At 42.8% G+C, this 10,197-nt stretch overlaps 1 protein-coding gene and 1 non-coding gene across 2 annotated transcripts; one reads left to right on the top strand and one right to left on the bottom strand.

The window, feature by feature from the left end:
• The first annotated feature begins 4,681 nt into the window (after positions 1-4,681).
• On the top strand, positions 4,682-7,237 carry LOC145139902 (uncharacterized). Its single transcript, XM_079073570.1, has 5 exons — positions 4,682-5,077; positions 5,183-5,553; positions 5,662-6,334; positions 6,527-6,811; positions 6,974-7,237. The coding sequence occupies exons 1-5, from the start codon at positions 4,682-4,684 to the stop codon at positions 7,235-7,237; spliced, it is 1,989 nt and encodes a 662-aa protein (XP_078929696.1).
• Positions 5,066-5,172, bottom strand: LOC145141656 (small nucleolar RNA R71). The gene has a single exon (XR_013722850.1). It is a non-coding gene; the product is annotated as a small nucleolar RNA R71 (small nucleolar RNA).
• Positions 7,238-10,197: the final 2,960 nt, after the last annotated feature.

Here is a 10,197-nt window from a genome sequence, read left to right as displayed (position 1 = left end):
TTCCGGTCCGTAACCTCCTGACCTTCCGGTCCATATCATCCTGACCTTCCGGTCCTTACCATACATAACATACATAGCACATACATTTCACATAACCGCATATAGCACATACATCATAGCATACAAGACCTTCCGGTCACACATAGCTACCCTTCCAGGTACAGTATAGTGAGAAGACTCACCTCAATGAAGTCGGATTAACTCTCGTGCTTAACGTCCCAACCTAGCCTCCTCCTATTATTCAAATAACATTCCCGATCAATATTCTCTCATAGCCTCATCTCTACAGTTTGGGTAGAAGGCCATTCTACCGTTCCCTGAACTCTCTTGAATCAGTCTTGACCAGAACCCTAAGGTCAACAAAAGTCAATGGTCAAACTTTGACCGACTCGTCGAGTGCACATGGGCGACTCGGCGAGTCCATGCGGGTTCTCCGAATCCTTCTAGCCTCTCTTGGCTCGTCGAGTCATCGTCCCACTCGACGGGTTACACCTGTCACGAATCGCGGGGCAACCCCGACTCTACTCGTCAAGTCCCATTATGGACTCGGCGAGTTGCATCCATGGCAACACTGAAATGACCTTCTGAGGTTAGATCTACTTCTCTAACCTATAGATCTAGCCTTCCCAACCACTATAATCATGTAAAGGTCCGACCTTTACACTCATGTAATGACCATAAAGCTTCTTTGGGTGCAATACCCTCTAAAATGGCAACCTAGGGTCATATCTCTAATGGAATAGCAAAAAGCAAGATAGATAGGACTCTTTGGACCTCTTAGGGTCCAGATCTAAGAAGAACTCCACCTTGGGACCTCAATACTTCGAATCCAAGCCAAAGAAGGCATACGAAAACTCTAGATTCAAGTAGATCACCAAATACACAAGATTGAGCACAGATTAGTACCTCTAGCAGCCTCTTCTGATCAAATGGGTGATAGATCTGAGCTCCTCAATCCTCCTTGTTTGTCCTCCTTCCTTCTTTCTTGCAAAATAACACTTAGAATGATGAATTAGCCCTCCTCTTGCACTACAAGCTTTCTCTCTGCTCTCTAGGGTTTCTCACGGGTGCATTGGCCGCAAATGGAGGCCATAAAGGCCTTTAAATAGGACACAGGCCCGGGGATTTAGGGTTTCACTTAACAGCGCGGACTCGCCGAGTCCACGCATCGACTCGTAGAGTCCTTCATTAAATCAGACAAGAAATGCGCGATCCTACTCGGCGAGTCTGAGCGCCTACTCGCCGAGTCCCTCCCTAAAATTCAAGATAAATACTTAAAATAAGATACCTGGGAATCCGGATGTTACAATTCTCCCCCACTAGGATTAGACATCGCCCTCGAAGTCCTGCTCGGCAAACAACTCTGGATGCTGCTCCTGCATCTCCAACTCTGGCTCCCATGTCAGCTCGGACCCTTTCCGATGTTGCCACTGGACCTGCACCAGAGACACTTCCTTGTTCCTCAGAACCTTGATCTTCCGATCCCGGATCACGATTGGTCTCTCAGCATAATTCAGGCTCGCATCCACCTGAATATCCTCCAGCGGTACCACCGCCGACTCGTCGGCTATACACTTTCTCAACTGAGACACGTGAAAGGTATCATCAATCTGGCTCAGCTCCTCAGGTAGCTCCAACCGATAAGCTACCCTGCCCACCCTCGCAGTCACCCTGAACGGACCGATGTACCGGGGCCCCAGCTTGCCCCTCTTCCTGAATCGGATCACTCCTTTCCAAGGAGATACTTTCAGGAGTACGAAGTCTCCCACCTGGAACTCAAGCTCGGATCGTCGCTTATCCGCATAACTCTTCTGACGACTCTGAGCTGTCAATAACCTCTGTCTAACCTGTTGTATCTGCTCTGTCGTCTGAAGCACTATCTCAGTGCTACCCATCACACACTGACCTACCTCTCCCCAGAAAATGGGAGTCCGACACCTCCTCCCATACAACAGATCGAAGGGAGGCATGCCAATACTCGAATGGTGGCTGTTGTTGTAGGAAAACTCAGCCAACGGCAGATACGTGTCCCAACTTCCTCCGAAGTCCAACACACATGCACGGAGCATGTCCTCGAGCGTCTAAATCGTCCGCTCATTCTGTCCGTCCGTCTGGGGGTGGTAAGCGGTACTGAAATGCATCCTCGTGCCCAACTCCTCGTGGAACTTCTTCCAGAACTTGGAAGTGAAACGTACATCTCGATCTGACACAATCGAGATCGGCACCCCATGTCGCGATACCACCTCCCTCACATACAACTCTGCCAGCCTCTCAGCAGAAGAGCTCTCACTGATAGCAAGAAAATGCGCGCTCTTCGTCAGCCGGTCGACGATCACCCAAATTACATCGACACCCCTCGCGGTCCTCGGCAATTTGGTGATGAAATCCATGGAAATCTGTTCCCAATTCCACTGGGGAACCTCAACCGGCTGCAACTTGCCATGCAGACGCTGGTGCTCGTCCTTAGCCTTGCGACAGGTCAAGCACCTCTCAACAAACCATGCTACATCCCTCTTCATACAGGGCCACCAATAGTCCTTCTTCAGGTCCAAATACATCTTAGTGGCCCTGGGATGGATCGAGAACCTCGATCGGTGCGCCTCCTCCATCAAAGTGGTGCGCGTCCCTCCTGCGTACGGCACCCAAATCCAACCCTGAAAGTTCATAAGCCCACGGCTATCGGTAACGAACTCAGGTACATGTCCAATAACCCGCTCTCTCTTGCGGTTCTACGGTCTCACGGCCTCTGCCTGGGCCTCCCAAATGGTGTCTGATATTGCCAAATTTATACATAGTTTTAGGCAATATTGATCTACATTTTATTTAATATTTTGGTTATTTGCATAGAATTATGGTACTTATGAGGATAAAATGTTATTTGCAGCCAAAATAAAGCATTTTAGAAGAAAGGGACTAGAAGTAACAATACTTGGAACTTTGGGGGTCTTGAAGAAAAGAAGAATGAAAAAAACACCCAAAAGACGTATTCACGACGTGAACAGTTGATGGTTCATGACGTGAGTAGAGAGTTCTAGAAGATAAGCATCCGGGTGAAGGAATCCTTGCCGAACACGATTATCTCGAAGTTCACGACGTGAATCCTAAATTCTCACGACGTGAACGGTAAATTTAAAGATATTATAAATACCTTTGCCCATTACGATTTGGGAGACTTTTGGCTGAAGGAAGAGGTTCCAGGAGGCGATTCACAGCAGAAGCAAGGTCCTGGAAAAGGGTTTTCAACACCAAAAAGAGTAAAAGTTCATAATTTGTTTACTTGTTTGATACTTATAGATATGTTTTCTTATTTGATTTGTGTTTATATGTTAGTTGCTACTATGAGCAGCTGAATCTAGCTACTCTTATCTAGCTAGATGAAGCTTCAAACTTATGAATAACATAACTTTATATGGATTTATTTAGTTGGTGAATTGCTTGTGTTTGATTTATTGTTACCTAGCATGCTTAAGTTGTTGCTTTAGTTGCTTAAACTCATGTTATGTGTAGCTTAGTGACCATTAACTGCATGAACTTGATAACCTAGTAATTTAGTGAACATTGAATTACTAGAGCTAGGATCAACCAAAATCTTAGTTAGTGATTGAAGTAATTAACTTTGCTGTGCTAGAGAACATAGATTATGGCCATAATTGTGTTTGCATGATAAATCTTACATAGCATATTCATAACATAATTGATTCTGTGTTTAATTGTGTGTGACCATACATAGCTTTACATGAATTAATTAACTATTGGTAAATTTAGACCTAAATTACTAATATAATAATAACCAACTTAATAATCCATAATTATTAGCTAGCCATAAGGACGAAGTGGATTCGAACTAGATAAGAGTGTCTTTTAATTATTGATTGAATTTGAGTTAAGTTAGTCTGATCTTGCAAAATCAGATAAAAACCCCCTTTTTAGCTTGTTAATAATTAGATTAATTTAGTAGTAAATAGATTAATTAATAACACCATTCCCTGTGATCGACACCCGACTTACCTAAGTTATACTGTAATCTGACTAGGTACACTGCCTATAAGTGCATAGTTAGTCTAAGTTTGTTAGGTTATAAATATTAAAATTAGTGGGTACTTCCGTGCACATCAAGTTTTTGGCGCCGTTGTCGGGGAACGACTTAGTTAATTATTAGTTTGTTGCTTTAAATTAATCGATCCTTTTTGTAGGATAAAACCTGCAAAAAGTTACTTTTCTGTTTTAATTTTTATGCATTACAGGACTCACGACGTGAAGCTTAAAGATTCACGACGTGAGAACTGTGATTTTTAGTTTTCTTTAGTTTTTAGTTTATTTTTCTATTTTAGCTCAGTTTTACGTGTTTATTTTGTTTAGTTTGCAGGAGTTCATGACCAGAGGCTCTAACACACCTTTGGTGCCACCACTTGAAGTTCCGGAGTCAGCCCTTCACAAAAATAAGAACAAGAACGCGAAGGAAGATCAAACGCCAAAGAAGACACCCTTGTAAGAACTAAAATCAGCCTTTTCAAGGAAGTCGGGGAAGAAGACTAAGACAGTGCAATCGAGTTCAGCCTCAAAGGATAAGGGCAAAGTTGAAGAGCTTGATCCAATTCCTATTCCACACGAATCAGAATACGAATCAGACATAGAATTTGGACTTTATACGAGTGAACCCGAGAACGAGCCGGAGAACGAAATGACGAACATTGATGAGATGGCCATGGGGGACTACAAGAAGCGCATTCGAGATGATGTGGGGCCGGGTTTAGTACATCCTACGATTCCTGCCAATGCAATATTCGAGTTGAAGGGACATATCCTTACTGCACTTAAGGATATCCCATTCTACGGGAAGGATCACGAGGATGCTTTCAAACACTTAGACGAGGTGAACGATATTGCGGATTATTTTAATACTCCCAATATCCCAAGGGAGACAGCTTTGCAAAGGATGCTACCAGTCACTTTCAAGGGAGCAGCAAAAGACTGGTTGAAGGCACTCCCACCTGGTACAATCACCACATGGGCCCAATTGCGTGAGAGATTTCTAGATCAGTTTTGTCCACCCTCCAAACTCTCTAAACTCAAGAAGGCAATTGCCAACTTTGAGCAAAATCCGGGGGAGTCATTATACGAGGCCTGGGAACGCTACAAGGGGTTGTTAAGGAATTGTCCTCAACATGACCTCAATATTCAGCAAGAGATGTCAATATTTTATGATGGGGTGAATGTCATGACTAGACAACTCCTTGATTCGCAAGGACCACTAACGAAGAAGAACCCAAATCAGGCCAATGAGCTGATTGAAGAGTTTTCAAGGCACTCTCGTGAGTATCACAACCCAGGGCGAGATGGAATAAAAGGAAGTGGAGGTACACAAACTGAAGAGATGGCTGCTGTGATGGCAATGCTTAGCACTATGGATAGGAGATTGACTCAAATGGACCAATCAATTCATGCAATTCGAGTTGGTTGCGAGAGATGTAGTGGCCCACACTTGACAAAGGATTGCAATATGGATGAATATGGAAACAAGAAAGCTCAAGTATGCTACTCAAGTGGGGACAAGTATGAAGAAGATTGGAGAAAACCAAAGAAGGAGTGGCTGCCTTACGAAGAATACAAGAAGCAAAAAGAATAGAAATTTAGGCAAACTGACCGGGGCTTCTACCAAAGAGAGCAACCACTAGCTGAGAAGAAATCAGAATTAGAGACCATGTTGATGAAATTCATGGAAGCTTCAGAAAAAAGACATGATGCTACTGACGCTGCAATGGAAGAGCAAAGAAGTATAATGAAGAATCATCATGCAATAATGATAGATCAGCAAACATTAATAAAGAATCAGCAAGCCTCCATCAATAACCTTGAAGTACAACTTGGTCAACTTACCACTTTGGTTAATGAGAAGATGTTCCCGAAAAATCCTGAAAACAAAACCCAATCTCATGTAATGGCCATAGATATTGAAGAAGAGGCGATTTCTGAGTTCCTAGAAGCCTTAGAAGTGGAGCCACAACAGCCCGATCCAAAGCCAAAGAAGCCAAAGCTCGAAATTGAAGAAGCTGCTGGAATACCTAGTTCACGTCGTGAGCCCGCCATGCTCACGTCGTGGGCTCGGTCTGAACAGAAAAAATCAGTTTCTGTTCCAGCTTATAAACCACCTTTGCCATTCCCGTCTAGAGCTAATCTCAGTCCACTGGAGAAAGAACATCTGGAGTTTACCAAGCAATTAAAGGGCATTCCTATCAATACCCCTTTCATTGATTCACTTGCAAAAGTTCCAGAATATGCTAAGTTCTTACAAGACTTGTTAGACACTCGTCAGCAGTTAAAGGAGAATTCTAAGGTGATTCTAAGTGAGCAAAGTTCAAAAGCTGTGTTGGGAGAAATACCTAAGAAGATGGGGGATCCTGGACGACTCACTCTCCCATGTGAGTTTGGGAATAATATGAAGATTTATGCTTTAGCCGATTCTGGGGCTAGCATAAATTTTATGCCTTATTCGTTTTATCAAAAATTAAATATTCATAAGTTGAAGGCTACAAAGATGACTATTCACATGGCGAGCCGTTCAGTAACGCAACCCCGAGGCATTGTGGAAGATATTTTAGTAAAAATTGGGAAATTCGTTTTTCCAATAGATTTTGTGGTATTGGATATGAAAGAAGATCCCAATGTACCGATTATTCTTGGTCGGCCGCTACTAAATACTGCTGGAGCTCTTGTTGATATTCGCGAGTCTAAGCTCACATTGAGGGTTGGTGATGAAAAGGAAATTTTTGGGATAGAAGATGGCTTTCAAGGAAATCATGCTCAAGAAGAGGTCTTCAACATTGATGAAGAAAATGAACTTGAAGAATTAGAGAAGCTCATGGAAGAAGAAATCAAAACAATTCAACAAGTTAAAAGAACAAAACCAAGAGCATCTGTTCCATTTTTAGTTGAAGTCATTGCTTACACGAATCCAACTTCTTGGGTGAGCAAGGAAGATGATGAGATGACGAGTGATGAAGAGGAGGTTACATCAAAAATAACAAGTCCAGTGGTAAAGGAAGAAAAGGATACTATGGAGTGTAAGTATGAAGACAAGATAGAGACTAAAGGGACCAAACACAAGCTTGATGGAGACGAGGTCAAAGCTAAAAAGGAAAATTCGAAAAAGGCGTACAAAAGACGTGTTCAAGCTTACAAGAGGCGTTTCAAGGAACAAAAGATCCTAGTGGTGGACTCTTCAGATGATTCAACGTAGGAGGCACGGAGTCCAGCTCAAGACTCCTCAAAAAGAAGCGCTTCTCGGGAGGCAACCCGAGTTTGGTTTGCATTTTCTTTCTTTTTCTTTTTAGTTTTTTGCATGTTTTTAGTTCTTAAGAAGTCGATCATGTCATCCGAATTATTATCTGCATAAGGAGCCATTAAAATCAAGTAGTAACACTTATTGAATATCTTACAAAAACTAAAATTGGAGAAATTAATAAATTTCATGATCAGACAGGATTCACGACGTGAACCATTATGGGTTCACGACGTGAATTCAGATGAGATATGGGCATGGTTATTCTATATGATAACTATATTTTTTTTTAGCCTGCCCACTTTCAGTAATGACCCAATATATGCCTTAGCCCACTTCCTATTTAATTGGCCCAATTTTAGAGTCGAGACAGAACTCACGACGTGAACCATTATGGATTCACGACGTGAGTCGTAAACCACTAGGGACCACATATTAAAAGATAAAGAATCAGTTTGACCAAACCACTTTCCCAACCTCACGAAGTGAAGATCGTTCTCTGGTCCCCCACCCTATTTTGGCATAGTTTTACTTAATTTAATCTTTTTGCTTACGTAATCTTCATCACAAAGAGATGGGTCCTAGAAGGGAGGCACCTCTTGGAGTTGCGGGTTTACACCCGTTTTACAATTTTCCCACAACAATGTCCCGCGACATCCTGACCCGATGGAACAACAAATTAGGGTGGCTCTACAACCGAGAGATTGTAGTTGCTCCTACAATTAATTGGACGCGGTTAAGGGAAGTCGGGCTCGTGGGAAGGTTGTCCCCATTTTTGACAAAAGTATTTATTGGAGAAGGGTATTCCTTCACTTGCTCAGGTTGGCTCAACCTGTTTCGGTTCCAAGAGCGGGTGTATAAGGAATTATGTGTTGAGTTTTTCTCAAAAGTGACGTTCCAGGAGACAGTCCAACACCCACATTGACCGCAAGCTTTGCTATTCCGGTTAGGGGGTGAGTATCGGGAGTGCAGCCTCGTTGAATTCGCTTGGAGGGTTGGTCTATATGATCGACGAGAGGCAATGACTCCGGAATTTGGTATGTTCTTGAGCGAGGCAGCTAGAGGATACACGGAGGGTGTCACTGGATATGCTTTCTGGCATAATATTGCATCCGGAATTTTTAATTCCGGAGTGTCTCCCGAGAGTAATATTCGGTCCCCTACCCACCGCCTACTCCACCGTTTCATCACATTCTCCATCAATCATAGGAGGCATGGAGACAAAGTAACATATCAAAATCTATTCTTCTTATGGTGTATCTTGCAGCCCGGAGTGTGTTGCAACATTCCTTATTTTCTGGCCGGGTCTGCAGCTAGTTCTCGCCCGGGGAGCCCCATTTGTGGAGGGCAATTTATTACGCGTTTGGCCCGCTCGTACCATTTGGTTGTCCCTGATATTATTCGTTCCATGACTTGTGTGGATGAGCATAAGTTTGGCATGGGGTATTTGGAGACCATGCGGGTTGTCAGAAACTTTGGGTCGCATTGGGGAATAGTACCTTCAGATGATGAGGGTAATGAGGGTGATGAGAAGCCTGAGACACAACCAGAACAACAACCACAGCCACGACCTAGGAGAAGGAACGTGAGAGGAAGAGGAGAGAGAGGACAGCCAATGCATCCACCCGCACCCATGGTAGGAGCACCTTTTGGGGGTGATATGGCTGGTTATTTTGACCAGTTATCTTTGAGCGTCAACTGGATTGGGGGTACCATGGAGAACGTGGTTTGACACCTTGGGGTGGAGCAGCCGCCTCATTTGGGGTATCGTTACCCAATTTGCCCGAGGTGGACGGAGTATCGAGGACATGGAGGAGATGGGGCGGGCCCTAGTGGAGCAAACGAGGAGGATGAAGATGTTTGATCAATTAGTTTTATTTATTTATTTTTTTAATTTTTTTTGTTACACTTATTTAGTTTGTTTTTATTTTGTTTTTAAATTTGTTTGGATTGTAAGACTTTAAGATATTATGTTATTTTGCTCTTCTTTGGTTGTTAACTTCCAGTTTGCTAAGGAGTCTTGGGGAAGGAGTACGGTCAAGTCAAGAGTCGTGTTCGTTTAAGCGAGTGTCGTTCAAGTTTAGAAGTTGGAAGTCGAAACCCACAATTGGAAATAAGTGTGGGGTGAGTCGAGAGAGAGGTTATAATTAGAAGAGTCGTCAAAATACATTGAATTTAGAAGGGTCTTACTTCGTTAAGATGTTGAGTGGAGCATATATATTTACAAGGAAGAAGGCAGTTTTAATTCTGGTTTACCCAGGAGTCACGTCGTGACCCTATATTTCTCACGTCATGAACAATGTTTCACGGAAAATCATAATGCGCGTTTCAGCGACTTCACGTCGTGAGCCTGAACAGATTCACGTCATGAGTTGTGAATTTCCACCATATTCATTTCGTTCCGTTCTTCTTCATTACACGGAATTACTACCATTCCTTATGACACTTTTGTGACGATTCGATGGGCTGTTTTCTCTAATATACAATGTGGCGTATGCTTTCCCACATTGTCTACATGATTTGGAGGCTTGCACCATTCTTTTTGAAGATTGAAGTTTTGATTGATGGCTGGTTTCGCAAGTTCAAGTCCGAGTTCTTATTTTAAAGAGGTCCATATTCGAGATGCACGTTTTCCATACTTTTGGAGTTTTGATCACGCCACTATCCCAAGGGAGTCTGTTTGTTTTTCTCCCTTCTCTTAATTTTTATATTATTTTAAGCATCCAATGAGGGCATTGTATGACATAAGAGTGGGGTAAGGGGTAGAAAAAGTAAATCGCTAGATAATTTGGTAAACTTTAAAATTTTTATTAATTGGATCTGGTAGTAATAATTCGAACTTTACTTGCTAGTGGAATGATCCGATAAGAGCTCAAATGTTTAGTTGAGCCGACATACCTTATAATGCATTTGTGGCC

Source organism: Lactuca virosa, chromosome 9 (assembly GCF_052849685.1).
Source record: "Lactuca virosa cultivar CGN04683 chromosome 9, Lactuca_virosa_CGN04683_v6, whole genome shotgun sequence".
Classification (NCBI taxonomy): Eukaryota; Viridiplantae; Streptophyta; class Magnoliopsida; order Asterales; family Asteraceae; genus Lactuca; species Lactuca virosa.
This window is presented reverse-complemented; position numbering and strand designations above follow the sequence as displayed.

What these genes read in the sequence shown, in the direction of transcription:
- LOC145139902 (XM_079073570.1), top strand. Translation starts at nt 4,682, where the DNA reads ATGACGAACATTGATGAGATGGCCATGGGGGACTACAAGAAGCGCATT. An exon ending in TGCTACTCAAGTGGGGACAA is followed by an intron (nt 5,554 to 5,661) that starts GTATGAAGAAGA and finishes CTTCTACCAAAG; the next exon opens with AGAGCAACCACTAGCTGAGA. An exon ending in GAAATCATGCTCAAGAAGAG is followed by an intron (nt 6,812 to 6,973) that starts GTCTTCAACATT and finishes TGGGTGAGCAAG; the next exon opens with GAAGATGATGAGATGACGAG.